This window comes from Crocodylus porosus, unplaced genomic scaffold, assembly GCF_001723895.1.
Source record: "Crocodylus porosus isolate Cpor-Errol unplaced genomic scaffold, CroPor_comp1, whole genome shotgun sequence".
NCBI lineage: Eukaryota > Metazoa > Chordata > Crocodylia > Crocodylidae > Crocodylus > Crocodylus porosus.
In genome coordinates, this window is record NW_017728906.1 from 135438749 (window position 1) to 135455193 (window position 16445).

Consider the following 16445-nt stretch of genomic DNA (forward strand, 5'->3'; position numbering starts at 1 on the left):
AAGATCTGGATGAAACATGAAGTTTGGGGTTCTCAAGAAATCTAGTTTTTGCAAAATGTGATTTTTCAATAAATTAACCCCTCCCACATTTTCCCCTAAATTAACTGCAGCCCAGAAACTTCCTGTCCCTTGTAACTATCAGTAAAACTGACCTTCTGTTTTGCTGCATGTTTTAACAACAGCAGGGCAGTTGCCAAAAATGGATTTCACAGAGGATTAGCAGCAGGCTCCTAGGGCATCCCATCTGCCTGTTCAGGGTAGGGAGCCATTTTCTTTTATGTCCCTGGCTTCAAGGCTGATGCACTAACCAAAATTTCCAACCAACTCTAGTCACCAAGACATATCAAAGTGTACTTTTGCTGGGGAGAAGTGCAAGGACTGAGATTTGAGAATCAGCAGAAAATGGTCATGCACATAGAAAACAGTTCAATTTTTTAAAAAAATAGGGGAGGAAGTCAATCTAAATTACAAAGCCACTTATTAGGAACTACAGTCATTTAACCTTTTCAAAGAAAAGATAATAGGAAGGTTAAAATGCAGAATGAATAACTCAAAAGGCTACAGAGGACATGAGCATCATTTAGTACGGGTAAAGCAAAGCTAAAGAGAACATACGATTGTTATTGAATGAAAAGCTCTGTTCATTGACTTCTGTGTCATATGACATCTGTTTGACATTGGCTGTCTAATGTATACTAAGTGTACCATAACCTGACACTTGAAGGATAAAGTACAGTATAGTAATAATATAATCAACATAGCTCCCTGTTGCTAAATCAACAGGAAAAAAAATATTACAGGATAACCATAACTGCAAACAGAGTATCTGCAGGAAGTAAGACGCTTTCTTTAAAAGCAAACAAACAAAGAAATAAAAAACACCAACCACCTAAACTAAAAACTTACAATTTCTTTACAAATATGAAAATGCCAGGAAATCTAAATTTCACCAGAATCTTCAGGGGAGAAAAAAACCCTAAATTCAACTTAAATTTAGTGATGAGCTTAGGTAGCTGTAATTAGGCTGCTAATTGCAAAATGCATTTCATTCTTTTATTTAACAATGAACATAACTAGGTGTCTCCTTTGGGAATGCAATTTTAGACTGCCATACATTTCAAAATGTAATTTGTGACCATTCTATAACCGGTGGTAACATTATTACTGAGAATCTGGTTTTTAATCTTTTAAGGTTTCTTTCTGGTTTTTTTAAACTAAATGAAAGTTTCCCCTTTCTTCAAGGAACCTTGGTAAAAATGCTTACTTTAGCAATATTTACCATATATAGGTTCATGTACTGCAAAGGAAATGTTATTTGGGTAATATGCTGCATGATTAGAAGTAAACTTAAGTGATAGATTTCAAGCTAAATCCAGTTAGCAGCATAACATCATAAACTGCCAATTGTTCGGAAGCTAGGAATTCTGGACTTCTTTCTAGCTGAAACAATAACAGCAGCAACAAAAGTCAACATCACATGCCACTTTTTCTCGTCAAGAGTCAAAATGACCCAGGCAGCTCATAAACGTGTAAATTTATTGATTCAAGGAAAGAGCCAGACAGCAGGAATGCCTTAAAGTACTGAAAGTGGGCCATTCAGCTTGAATCAGATTGTTGGAAGTTGGAATCCATGGAGATTTAATAGCGGTAGGTTAGAGGAGAAAGTTGTATGGATGGGGTTAGAAAATCTGTTTCAGAAGCATTTGCTCTGGTCACAAAATTCATTGTTTGAACAAAGATACTATGTCTTTACTTTGTTATGACTTGTAGATGTTTCCTTTTTTAATATTAGTGGTGTTTCAGTGCAATCATGGAAAATGTGGATTTGGGGTTGTTTTTTATTTAACCAAGAATTGGGGATTTTTTTTAATCAGAGAAAATCAGGATCCCTGGTGATGCCAACAGGAACTCATCCTTTCATAAGCTTTTGTGTTCTCTGATGTTCTTTTCCTGCCATGCTCTGGTAGGAACTCGGGTTCCTCCAGCTCTTGAAGCTATTTGAAACAATACACTGTTATGGCATAGCTGGCATTGTGTATCCTAATACAAGAATTAAATGTTATCTGTTAAGAATAGCAATAACATATTTATCACAAAATAAACTCTGCAATGAGAAATGGAAGGTAAAACACCATACTCTTAGATACTCAGTTGTGTTTTAGGGTGATAACTGGATACTATCTCTTCCTTTAATTTCTAAAGTATATTTTTGGTTTTCAGGAAAACTAAGAGATAAACTTCTCTTGAAATACTGAATAGTGCTAAATACAATGGATACAAAATAATGACTGCTTTCATAACATAGTAGCTGAGTTTGAATGTCACTGATCCTGGGTCAGAGTATCAAGTAGATTTTTACCCTTTCAATTTGTGGGAAAACTTAGAGAGGCCTCATGAATTTGGCTATCAGTCAACAAGAATCCATGACTTAGAGCCCAATCTTGTTCCCCATAATTACTTAGTATAGTATTTTAGGGTGAAATATACTACTTGGTGAGAGTAGGGGCACATGCAGATGTGTGTGGATGTTTGGTTCTCTGGGGACAAGTAGAGGTGGCATACCTTGTGCAGCTACTTCTTGTCCCTGGGGAACGCCTGTGCCATGCATGTGTTGGCGAATGGCAAGTTGCCCTGGGTGGCATAGGGGAGGCTGAAAGAACCCCAGCCCCTGGCACAGCACTGTATTGGCCCCAGCAGCCTTACCTGGAGTCCTGGGGTCCTCCTGGAGCTGCAGCTGTGATGATCCTACTGGGAGGAGCCTGGCCAGCAGCAGCCACAGCATGGCTCCAAGCAGCGCAGCTCCACATTTGCAGCACATGCTGCCCGAGCGTGCGCTGTTTTGGGGTTTTTTTCATGGATATCCAGGGGTAAAAAAAAACCACAGAAAAAAATAATGGAGCAGTGCATGCATGGGCAGTGTGCCTTTGCAGCGCACAATACTCCAAACTGTGTGGTATGTTAGCAGCACCACATACCGCACCACCGCACTTGTCTGTGTGCACCTTGGAGTACAGAAGCTAGACCTTAGAGATTAACCACTTCTTCCTTTTGCTTCTGTTACCTGTTGCCTCTTCCCCTATTTTGCAAGCTAATAGGAGTCTCAATTATACTGTGTCCCCCTCTACCCTCTGGCCCTCCTTTCTCATGGATATAAACTTTTCATATTTCTCTATTTATTAAAAATGTTTGTTGAAACATCACCCCGGGGGGGGAGGGGGTATGAAAAACCTGCCTTGAAGTGAGAAATTTAGGAAGCTCCATATATTTATTTTATCAAACGGAAGATTAAAAGTTGACTTAATTATAGCATATAAATATTTACACCGGGAAAATATCTCTGATACTACAGGGAGTTTGAGTCTAGTAAACAAAGACAAAACGAAATCCTAGTAGTCAAAGTTAGAAAAAAATCTGCCTAGAATTAAGATAGATGTTTTTATCAGTGAGAATAATTAAATAACAAGTTATCTAGGGAGGCGGTGAATTCTGTCTCATTTTTAGATCCAGAATGGATATCTTTTAAAATATGTATTCTTGCTCTGTATAAGGTATAGGCTAGAGACAAGATTTACTGTGTGAAATTTTGTGACATTATGGTCAGTGAGATAGAGGAGGTCATATCAGATGATCCTAGTGGTCTCTTCTGACGTTATAAATTTCTGAATCTAGATGTGCCAGGCAGATATGTATTAGGTGTTATGCCTGCTAAGCCTCCAGTTTCTTTGCATAAAGGCAGATGTTAGGGACACATTCCCAAGAATGATTTGCCTTGGCAAACTAGCCTCCTACGGTCACCAATCTAACTTTTTTAGTATTCCTAATCATTGCTATATTATTTCCACACCTTTCATATTAATTAGATCTATGATAGCAAGGGCTTTAGAGAATTTCTCTAGTGAGTGGGCTTGTGATATGTTTGTTTGTGGGGGCAGTGACAGTGGATGTAATTTTGGTTTTGAGAGAGAATTTTTTTCTGAAGAGCATGCTTAAAAATGGCCAGGCACTGAATTCACTTAACCTCAACTGGAACTACAGTGATGATGGAGGTCCCATTCGCTTGAGAATTTAGATCTATAAAATGGTTGGACTTTGTGGGGGACTACTGAAAAGGAAGGCATCTCATTGGTAGTTACAGAGAAGAGATACATTTGGGAGATTACTCATGTTTAAGTGTTGGCCCAGTAATCAACAAAATTCCTCAAACTCTTCTTTTCTCACCCTCAAACCCCGAGTTCCCTCAGACAGATGGAAAGAGCTGTACTAAGAAAAATACTTCTTTTAAAGGACAAGTGGGAAAAAGGGCTGAATTTTAGTTCTTAATCACAGTCGGGTCCCTTACTGGTATTGGATTAATGCACCTACAAACTGTCCTTTCTCAGGGAAAATCACAGACTATTTGTCCTGACCTTGAGGAGTAATGTGTATTTATCTTGAGTTGGAGGATCAGGATCTTGCCTCAAACTGAATGACACTCAAAAAGAATAAGTCCTTTATCTAGACCCCCTTTCTTGCCATAAAAAAACAGAATGAGGTTCAAATTCATTCTTATTTTCCCTTATGTAGTCCTATGGATAGAAATATGGTAGGTATAAAAAAAATACTGTGCTATTTTGTATTTGTTAGAAAGGTTGTTAAGCTATCTCAGTGGCTGTGGTTGCCAGAATTTTGCCCACTTCACTCACATGGGGCAGTACGTTTCTCCACTATTGAAGTCAATGGAACTACCCATAGAGTATGGTGCAATTGAACTGAATCATGACAGAATCTGCTTGCTATAAAATTTGTGTGCGCAGCTATTTTTTGAAGCAAAATTAAGAACAAAGAATGTCTTTTTCAAAATATCCTCTAGTAAATTTTGTCTTGCAGCAGTTATTAACCAGAAGGTTAACTATAATAAACTATCTTTGGGAATATAATAAAGAATCTTTGGAAATGAGCCATCAGATAAGTTATTTTGAGTGACAGCAGGTGTGTGTTTGCTGTGCATTAATTGATAAGAAAATGTGATTGTGTCAAGATTACTGCTGATTCAGCATGCTGCCTGTAAACCTGTTCAATAAAATATTTTGATCAAGCACCATACATGTATAGGTATGGGAGCAAAAGGATTGCAAATGATGGTGACCATGGGATGCCTGATAAATATTTTATCATCGTCATCCATCACCATCTTTTGGGAATAAGTTATTACTTTGGCAGCAGGGTAAAACATCTTGCTAAATAAAGAAGTGTGCAAAAAAAAAAATTAAATACTTTAACATTGAGCATGCTGTGTCCATATTAAGTGATCCAGTCAAATTTAGAAGGCTCATTTTTTAATCCTCTGCAGAGATTTCATTTGACAGACTGTCCCTTTGCCATTTTTTGCAGGGGAAAAAAATGGACATTTTAAGAAAATAGGATTCAATGTGATAATGTTCTCTGGAGCCATAGTAACTTCAGCAGATGAGAAGATGGATGAGGTCCATACTATGCTGAGAAACTGTAGAGATTTGTAAAGATACACTTCTGTTCTTGGTTACACTATGAAGTCTGGGTAAATAACAATATCCTCTCAGGGAGAGAATCTGCTGCTTTGACTGCTCGTATATTATTGTATTTGGACCATCTCCATCTAAAAATGTTGACTTTTCATCTGTGACCAAAGAATACAATCAGTATGAGAGATGTGTAAAACAGTTAATCCTTATTTATTTGTTAACCAAAGGTTTTATCAAAGCCTGTTTGCTTTGTTTTTCTTAACCTATCTTTTCCTTTTTTTTTCACCTCAAGGTGACTGTCTCTGCATCTCCAGTGCAACATTATAAATTAGGTTACAAATGACAGTACATGTTTTAATGATAGAATGAGTTTTTACTTTTAATCATAAACCAGAATAATAGTCTCAGATATGATTTTGCAGGTAACACCCTCCTCATTCTTCAAGTGCTTTCTCACTATTTCCCCTTTGGCTAAAAGTACAAATGCTTACATTTACTTATTCATAGCCTTGTTGGTTTTTAAGGACATAAATGACCACTAGTACATTTACACTCACCGCCTTTGGACCCAATATAGAATATCACCAGGTTACCACTATAAGATGTATTTGATAGAGACCTGAACACAGGCTATCTACATTATGTGAAAATAACAGAGCTAGATTTTGGTACAAGCTATTTTTGTGGCCATGCAAAGGAGAAAGCATGGAAGGTAGCACATTACCTCGTTGTCTGAACTGATTTTTTAGCCAAATCAAAACCAAATGAGCTCTTCCTTGGGTAATTTATGTTGTATTAGAATAAGAAACAAGATGATAATACACTTAAATGCTGCTGTGTAACTCTAGAGTTTTTGTTGCAAGAAAGCTGTAGGTTGGAGGTACTATCTTCCAAGGTTTCTTGAACTATGTAAAATGAACCCCAGTCTTCTTCTGGATACAGGTCTGTAAGCAGACAGCTATGCAGAGCCCAGGGTGCTCAGGTTATTTCTCTGTGCACTCGACAGTATGGATTCCATTGTAAATGTGAAAACTTTTAAAAATCTACCTCCCACAGTGGAATCCAGAACGTTGTGTCCTTTTACAGTGCATGGGTACAGATAAGTGCCCCACGGCAATGGTTCAAATGAACTAAAATCTAGGCAGAGGGGCACCTAACCTAGTCAGTATGGACATGCTGAATACAGAGGTACGTCTGAATTTTCATCTCTAGAACTTCTGCAGATTACTTAGGACTTCAGAGGCATATCTTCTACCACTCAGGGTTCATAGCCTGGAACTCCCATGAAGGTAGGGCTCATGACAACTTTTCTCTTAAAAGCTAAGCAGATGTCGCTCTTTTAAAATAAAGGTGTTGCTTTTCTATGTAATAGCCTCACAGTTTGAACACTCATGCAAAATGTCCATTTCCCACCTCTGCCTAAAGAGATTCGGTCATTTTGGTAGGAGCTACATTACTGCAAATACAAGAATGTAAGATTGGTTACTCTTGGTTTTCCTCTACCTATAACAGGGCGAATTGCACTCCCTACCTTACATACAACCTTGTAGCCAGTCTCCTAGAAGGTGGGAATGTGCATTTGAATTTCTTCAGCCTGGGGAAGGAACTAGATGTGCGTGTTTCACATCAGTGGTGGGGGTTTTAATCTCTAGACTACAATTAAAAGGAAGCTGCTGATTTAAAACAAAATAAAAAACCCCACTGCTTGGTTTTTGAATGACAGGACATAAGCATCCTTCGTCAAGAGACTGCTCTAACGGCTACACTTCATGGTATAAGAAGGGGACACATTCCACCAAGTCACAGTGGCAGAACCTATTATTTAATTAACAATAATCAGAAAAGATCATTTTTATGATGTGTGTGGGTTTATGACTTTGTTTTGTTTTCTTACATGACATAGAATTTTTAAAAAAGGCTTTCATGTTGACTCAGTTGATATTTGAGTGGGGGGGAGCTGTGACAGTCTCATCATTTTTATGTAAACCATTTCCCCCTTTTATAGTTATTATATACAGCAGTTTAAAAAAAATCTTTAAGGAATGTGGGAATAGCCAATAATTAGCAGGCCGGAAGGTTGCATAAAACCTGCAATGTGTTGTCTCTTCTGGGAAGGTCATTTTACAATGTGGCATATGAATGTGTATTTTTCAGCTTCAGAAAAAACACTACCTTCTGTACCCAGTTTGAAATTTAGTTGTGACCATGTTCAGATCTACTATTCCTTGCAACAGTGGCACCTGGGTAAGGATTTAAAACTAATAGTGGGGGCTAAATAGTCTCTGAGTAGAATTCATCTGGTGGTCTTGATTTTTTCAAGGTAAAAAATGAGTCTCCAGCCTTGGACAAAAGAGTTTTGAAAAAGCAGGTTGAAAAGCAGCTGGTCAACATGCCAGAAGCGAGTGCTAATTGCAACAGTGAGTTAATCAATGAAATAACAGTTTAGCTTCTGGGTACAATAAAAAAAAGATAAAAGACCACTCAGAATTTCCACTATTAGGGTATGGCCAGCACTTGACTGGCATAGATTCTTTTCCTGCTCACACCTGTCTCCTTTTGAGGCAGCAAGTCATGCATCTGCCTGACAGCTATTAACAGAATAAAATAACCACCACCACAACAAAAAAGCATTTTGGGGTTATGATCTGATATAAATATTTACAAAGACAATTTAAGGGAGTGTTTGCTATGTACTTTTGTGTTTGCTTTCAAAACAGTTAAATCCAGAGACAGATGGCTTGTACAGTTTTATCAGCATTTGTGTCATTATATATTCAAGCAGCCGAGACTGATAACCAGGCTCATGTATTACGGATTGTTCGGAGAACAAATACTTTGAAAAAAGCATATCAATAAAGTACTTCAGTGTGGAAAAACTTGATACAGAAATTCCAGTGACATTTTTATGGAGAGAAAGGAAACAAATTAATGCAATTATGAAATTAAAGCAGCAGGAGCAGGTTTTTAAGTGGTGCCATTGTATGCAGTAATGAAACAACTTCAGAAAATTGGGTGAAAGCTATTGTTCACTGGTGGTGGAGGAGAAAGATAATTGCCATTAAGTCAACATTATACTTTCTCACTACAAAGCAGCTAGTTCTACCATGCTGCAAACCCCAAAAGATTCCCTCCCCCATCATGTTACTCATGATCATTTAACACGTGCTATACAGCAGCAAGGAGAACAGAAAGAAAGAACTGTCTACATTGAAAACCTAATTATACAAGACAGGAGATGAAGAAAACAGTGCTACTGGAGACTTTTATGTGCTTGTAGCTCATATTTTCTCTAAAGTCATTCCCCTCCGCCCCATTCACATATATTCTGTAGAAGGACATTTGCAGATCCCCTAGCATGTCAGTTATAGTAATATTAAAAGTATCACGATTGGGCATTGAAGTCATTGTCTGAGATTAGTTTTATACACAGTAGAGGCACATCATAAAAGAGACTACTTTGCAAATTAATATATACTTTGCAAATTAATATATACTGTTATTCCATTTGCACAATATTAAATATATATTCTCTTAACCCAAAATGCTACAGCACTTGGATATAAAGATAATGTTGCCTCAAATAAAAGGAACATATAAATATATATATGTTTATAATTTATATGAAGTTCTTTATGGCAACTAATCAAATTCTGTGGTAGTTAATCCTCCCAACCCCCTTCTGAGGCAGGGAAATAGTATTTTGCATTTTACAAAGTGGGGAAACTGAGAGAGATGTACAGACTTGTTGCAAGGCTATGGAGGGAACTACTATTATAGGAGTATTACTGATTTCCACTAGGAGTTAGAGCCCAAACTCCCCACTGTATTTTGTGACTGAGGGAGACGGTTAACCAAGAAAGTAGCTCCCAGCCCTGCCTTCAGGAAGGCTTAGAAATAGTCACCACCACAGCTAGCAACTGGTCCTGCCACCACCAGCAGCACAGCAAGCAACACTGTCTGGGATAAAAACTGCCTGTTGTGCCTCTCATTTAGAGGTAGGTGCCTTGCAGGGGTGCACCTGCAAGTAAAGTGAGCAATATTTGGCTTCAGAACATGCAACACTTCTTTCATATTTGTCTTCCATAGATTTAGAGAATAGGGCATGGGGAGCACTCTTACATCTCTTTGAAATACACTGGATACCTGGCCTTGCAGGAAGCCAAACTAGGAAAGCAGTATTTTACTAAAAACAAAATACAGGAAATATCCATCCTAATAAGGTAATCACCCCATTATTAATTCCACAAAACTGGCCTGGTGCTGTTCAGTAGACAGTCTCTTGTTCTTAGCAATGCACATGTAAATTTTGCCTGTCATCTAAATACTTCAGAGCAGTTCATAAACTTTGCACCTTAAGAAATTGGTAAAGCTTGTATAAAATCCATTCTCAGATTAGCTGTATTAATGGTCTAGAACTGTTACTAAGGAAAGCTAAACACATGAAATAAATCTCTCCAGGAAGAGTTTGACATGGCTTATAGGGCCATATGCATATTTTGGCCTAAGTAAAAACAGCTTAGATATTCAAATTCTGAATAGAAAAGACTTCCTATTTATTTGCACTTTATTTTACTTTATTTAGCTAGACAGAGAAATGTAACATCTACTTCGCTACTGTGCAACTGAAAGCTCTCTTGTTAACCTGCTATTACATTGCAAATTGGAAGCGCAAAGTGCATGCACTGTATTTCTTGAAATGTGTCACTCTGTAGTGAAGGACTTTCTTTGTGTATTGAAAGTTTTAATCCCTCCCAAACCTTTCCTTCTTGGGTCAGCAAGATAGTATTGTATTGTGTGAGCAGTCTGGTTGAAAATAGTTTTGCCACTTCTCACTTTCTTCATGTGAAAACGGGAAAAACCTAATTAAAATTAAATTTCTGTTGTCAGCAGAAAAAAAATCAGCTTTTAACCTATAGATTAACCTTTGGAAATGTTAGCAATATACTGGGAGTACTTCCTTTACTTACTATTGCTTTTTTGTAGTAAGTACCTGCTCAGTTTGATTATAGCTCCATGCTGGAAATTCAAGGTTTTTTTTTTTTTTAAAGCAGAAGAATATCTCTCTTCCAGTGAATTATCACTGTTCTCATTTTAAAATCAAGGTTCTTAGTTGTCCTTGAAATTTCTCCTAAGCTTCTGCTTGGCAGCCATTTTTCCCCTCTAAATGCAATCTAAATATTTCATCTTGTCTTGATGCAAATAACGCTGCATTTGCTGTCCTTATATTTTTCCAGACGATTGTAATAGGAGATTTGCTTGCTTAGGGATTCAGGAGTAGATCTTAGGTCTCCTAGTCATGGATCATCTAGATAAAAATAATTTTGAACGTATGGCTTATTGTTTGCTTGAATATTCACTCTCTGTTGTGTAAGTCTCAGCTATTCAAAAGGTGTCTCTGCTTCAAAGGTATCAGTCAGAGAATACTTGTGAATTGGGTTTGTTTTAAAAGAAAAATTATATCTTACATTTGCTGGGACATGCAGCAGATAACCTGTGGAAATCACTGCCTCAGGATGCTAGAAGGCCATATACTTTTTTACATTAAGGAAATAAATAAATAGGACATTTGAAAAAAATAGCAGCTGCAGTTAGACTAGTTAGCAGGGATCCTGGTTTTCTCTGATTTAAAAAAATCCCCAATTCTCTATATATAGATAGAGAGAGAGAGACTTTTCTTTTTAATCACAAAATAATGTGGATGTTGCGTTACTTTTTTAATCTGAAAATTGGGGATTTTTTTAAATCAGAGAAAACCAGGATCCCTGCTAATTAGGATAACCTGCAGATTTGGAATTAAACTTACTACAAAGGCTGCCTATGCTATATTTGAAGCAGTAGATGAGATCAAAATCTCCACTGGCACAGAAGCACAGGCATTGTCTAGGTATTTTCCATGGCATTTTCTAGCCCAAATTATAACATTTTGTAAAAGAAATGCTTTTTTGCTGACACACCACTGACAGGCTGATTTTGGGGAGGTTTGGTATTTTTCCTCTGATTAGCAGCACTTTAAGATACTTCATAACTTCAGTATTCATGCCTGCTTGCTTAACCTTATTCTGAAAAATCAATCTGTATTTTCCTTCATGTCACTTGACTGTTTAATCAGAAAAGAAAAAAATGTCTCTTTAACTCTTTGACTGTCTGTATGTGTAGGCAGTTGATTTGTTCCGAAGTCAAAAAAAGGCTTCTCTCTTGAAATTCCTGATCAAAATCATCATAAATTTAGAAACAAATCATGACAAAGCATATCTCAGATGTTGAGAAATGGGTAACAAAGACACACATGGAAGTTTTATCAGTCTTTCAGAATGTCTTGTCCTTTGAATAAATCTAGTCTGATCAGATCAGCAACTCCTCTGCAAATTCAGTCACTTAGAAACATGCTAAGACTGTAGAGAGGTTAGCACTGGCTGAATATATGGGTGACTTGTCTGCTGAACAGACTGTAAGGTGCCTGCAGCCAGCCAGCTGTGCCCTCAGTAGTGTGTGAAAGACAAAGTAGATCTTTAATATGCACAGTACATTAGCAGACTGTTTCTAGTTCCTGTGTTTTCATATGCATAACCTATAAGGGATTAGGAAAACAGTTTTTTTTTACCAGCTATAAGAAATACAAAACTTACAGAAGGGTCCCATCTTACTTACTCTTTTCTTCATACGGTTGCATAGCAAACAGATCTCTAGAAGAATCACTATATTTCTTGTACTACTTGTATTTTTTGCCATGATGTGAAACAGTGGGGACCAATACTTTTTTGGCAGGCATGCCACGAATTAGCCCCACACCTGCCCTGAGTGCTACTTTTATCTTCTTTCCCTGCCTGATCAGCTGCTCTGCTTTCAGCTTCCTGCTCTGTGCTCTCTGATCAACAGGGACCCTGGTTTTATCTGATAAATCTAGCCTGATTAATTTTTATCAGAGAAAACCAGGATCCCTCCTCGTCAATCTGCTGCTCTGTTTTCTGCTCCCTGCCCCATCTGCCACTGTGTTGCCTGTCCCATTTCTGGTCTGCCATGTGTCACACATGGTCTGCTTGTGCTATTTGCAATACGTATGCTGTAGGTTGGCTGCCCTGCAGGCTGCCCTGATTTATCAAGGTAAATCTACATTCTCTCCTCCATCTTTGGACATTTTGCACAACTCTGGTCCTGTAGCATGGTAGAATTGAGAGATAATTGTCTGGAATTCTCTATCATCAGGGAGTTCTCAGCTGTTATAAAGCCATGCAGCATGCTAGTTCACTGAGCTACCCTGAATCTGGATGTATGGTGAGGACAGAGCAGAACACAGGTGGATATGCCAAGTTCCCACTATCACAAAGTCCCATGAAGAACTTGGGCTGATAATGTTACTCCCACTTGCATTTTTTACCTACCCTTAGCAGACATATAATAGCCAAGGTCTGCACCCTGGGCAGCTGGGGTGGCAGCAAGGGCCTGGCTGGCTGGGGCAGATGAGCCACTAGCAACTGTGGCTACATTTATGTGTCTAAGTGGGTACTTGGGGCTGGTATCCTGGTCATGCATGCATGTTATGCTAATGATCCTTAGTTGCAAGGGGTTGTTAGAACACAGGATCTAAACTGATTCATATCAAGCATTTGAATCTGCTGGCCAGATGCATATAACTACTTGCAGTGGTTTTCAACATTTTTTGATTTGTGGACCCCTAAAAAATTCTAAATAGCATTGTGGACCCCTTTGTAGATTTCAAATGGAGGTGGTGACCCCTTTGAATTGTAAATGTGAGTATTCACATACTTTTGATTGATCTTACTCATCTTTTGCAGACCCCTCAGACATAGTCTGTGGACTTGCAGGGGTTCACAGACCACAGGTTGAAAATCACTGATCTAGAAGAATATGTACAATATAGTAATGATGTCACTGACAACCATCCACATAAGGCATTGACATGATGGCAACTTGTAAATAACTTCAGATACTTTTTCTTATTCTTTCAAAAGGCAGGAGTTCATGCAACTTTAATGGAAATATTTTTAAAGCAAAAGTTCAATATTATTTCTTACACTCTCTTCCTCTTTCTTTTGTCTCTCTTTCCCCACCCCTCCACAGATGGGCCTCTTGGTCCACGAGGATTAGCTGAAGCCACAGAAATGTGCACTCAAGAATGCCTAGTTTTGGGTCACTCTGATAACTGTTGGATGCCTCCTGGCCTGGGTCCATACCAGCAGCCAAAGTCTCCTCTCTCCACCTTTGCACCTCAAAAAGAATGGGTTAAGAAGGACAAACTAGTGAATGGACACACATTAACAAGAACCTGGAAAGAAGATAGCAACAGAAACCAGTTCAGTGATCGAAAGCAGTATGGTTCCAGTGAGGGCCATTTCAACGCTGGCAATCACATGACTGATATTCCTTTGGCTAACTTGAAGTCTTATAAACAGGCTTCAGGAGCTGTTGAGAGTCCAAAGGAACACCAGCTATAAAAAATGGTTACTTTGGACCAATGACTTTAGCCTACGTAGACTTGCTAATACTGTGTGTGTGTCAGAGCTTTATGTACTGGGTAGACCTCTAGAACTATGCTTCATATAGCAGATATGCATATCTTATATTAGCGCCATGGAGGGTATGATGTCCTGCAACACAAAAGAGCATTTCTGCTAATTATGTGGTTTTGTTAAATGGACATGATTAAACTCTACAGAGATCTCTCCAGTTTGCAAATAGTCTTTTTTGTTTGTTTGTTTTTCGACCCTGGACTGCTGCTATGAACAATGGAAGATGCATTTGGAGAGAGAAAGAATGAGAGAAAAAGTTCAGTGGACTGCAATGATTGAAAAGCATATCCAGTTAGAAAATTGTGCTCTTGTTGTCATTGATCTGTGCTGGGACCGCTATACTTGACATCATACTACAAACAAAACAACTAAAACTATAAACATTAAACCTATTGTGCTATTAACAACATTAGTGGACACTTGTAAGTCAATCAGTGTTCAAGTACTTGTAAATAGAAACAATTATTACTAACAAATTTTGTGTACTTATAACGTTCACCTAAAAAAATACTGTAGCATAATTCTGTGTTTCACAGTTGCTTTTTATTTTCTTTCATTTGCTTCCTGTTGTTTTGTTTTTCCTTTCAGTGATGGTGTTTCTGTGTTAGTAGTCTGTCTGACACACAATGTTCCAAGGAACTTAAAACACTTGTGTTAAAAAGTTTTAAAAAAGGAAAAAAAAATAAAAAAAAATAAACTCTTGCTTCTGTGTAGACGCTGGAAAACAAAATTGTTTTCAAATATTACGAAACAAAAAGATTTATGCAAGGGCTTTAAACTTTTGCAACTTTATTTTTATTTCCATTCTGTTTTGCAAAGCAAGGGAACTGCAAAAAAATTAAAATAAAAAAAAAAGCTATGGATGTTGGCGACAAGTGGAAGGGAGGGCATTAATTTAGAAACTCTGAGTTAGCTGAAGTCTCACAATTAATGTAAAGTAACTAACCTTGATCTCAGTTGGAATAGATGGAGGAAAATTTGCAGAAACAAATATAATAATCATTTTCTTTCCAATTGGGCAAATGTGTGTCTATACTTAAGACAGTTTGTATTGCTGAAATAGCATTTGTGTTAATCATCCACATTAATGTTGTAGTAACACAAGTGTTTTTAGACCATAGCCACAGAATATTTAATGTGTTGTGCCTTCATGATGTAACAGAGCATTCTCCTGGTAGGCTAGTTGGGGGAACTAAAGGGTTAAATCTCTAATTATTGCTGTTTAACTGTTTGTTATCATAGTTGGTCAATGCCTGGCAGGTACCAGCGTCACGTCACTTTAGTCAAACCAGCAGAGTGACTTCTAATGTTAATAAGATCTAAGTTGCACGTAAAACAGTTCCAAATCCAAACATTCTTAGGCGGTTTTTGTTAAGGCATGACAGATGATTTAAACAAATAAATAGCATGCAAAACGTCCTTACAGAAAAAAAAGGTAAAGTTATCTTATGCCACTGTTAAACATCAGTCTTACAATAACAAAGTTAGGTAATCTGAAGGTTAATTTGTTTTTACCAAAAACAGGCATTTTGTTTTGCTTTGTTTTGTTTTGTTGTATATAGCAGTTCACATTTTTTTCCTCCACAGTATAAAGGTATAAAATGGGTTAGGGGTGCATTGCTTATTACAGTACTTATGTCAGTTTGTGAGGGGTGTTTGATGACTTTGACAGAATAAATATCTAAACAGTTATCCTTGTTACTGCTTTGCCAGTTCAACGTTATTTACAGTTATTCAGCTCTTGCAATAAATGTTCTGAATTCCTGATTGTGTTGTGTTAGTTCTTGGGCAGATGCCTAAGGGACTTTATTCTAATCATTTCTTTTTATCTTATTCCCCATTATGAATTTCCAGGTTATCTTTCTAAACATATCATGGTCCATTTGGTTCACATTTTGGATGAGGATGATACACACCGGGTGCATCTACATGTGCATATTAATGTGCAGGAATAAACTCTGGTGCATATCATTTGCACCCATGACTGCAGTACATTTATCTCGGTTGGAGCAGCCCCAGCTGACCTGGCTCAATGTCCTGCAGAGGGGCTGGCTGACTGGTGCATGAGGGTGCTTCAGTACAGGGTTAGCCAGCAGGTAGCCCTCACACTGAAGCACCCTCATGCCAGGTCAGCATCTACGTATGTGGTGCTGCACACAAAAATACTCCAGAGCAGGATAGTTCTTGTATTTTAAGTACTACCCTACTGCAAAGTTTATTAATTTCTGGCAGCTTAATAGGGCCACACAAGTAGATGCTGGCCATGTATTGCTGAACTAACTAGGCAACTCCACAGTAAACATCTTGTGTAGATAGTTTCATAGCTTCTAGGGTCTGAAGGGACCTGAACAGATCATCTAGTCTGACCCCCTGCCATGGCAGGAAAGAGTACTGGGGTCAAATGACCCCAGCAAGGTGTTCATCTAACCTCCTCTTA

General features: G+C 37.9%; 1 protein-coding gene across 4 annotated transcripts in view; it reads left to right on the forward strand.

Annotated features, from left to right (window-relative positions):
- PCDH9 (protocadherin 9) overlaps positions 1-15772 on the forward strand; it is a 975348-nt gene extending 959576 nt beyond the window's left edge. For all 4 annotated transcript variants that reach the window (XM_019529811.1, XM_019529813.1, XM_019529812.1 and 1 more), the window contains one exon: positions 13560-15772. In XM_019529811.1, coding sequence (XP_019385356.1) covers positions 13560-13933 — 374 coding nt within the window. In that variant the 3' untranslated portion in view covers positions 13934-15772. The remainder of the gene's footprint in view (positions 1-13559) is intronic.
- Positions 15773-16445: the final 673 nt, after the last annotated feature.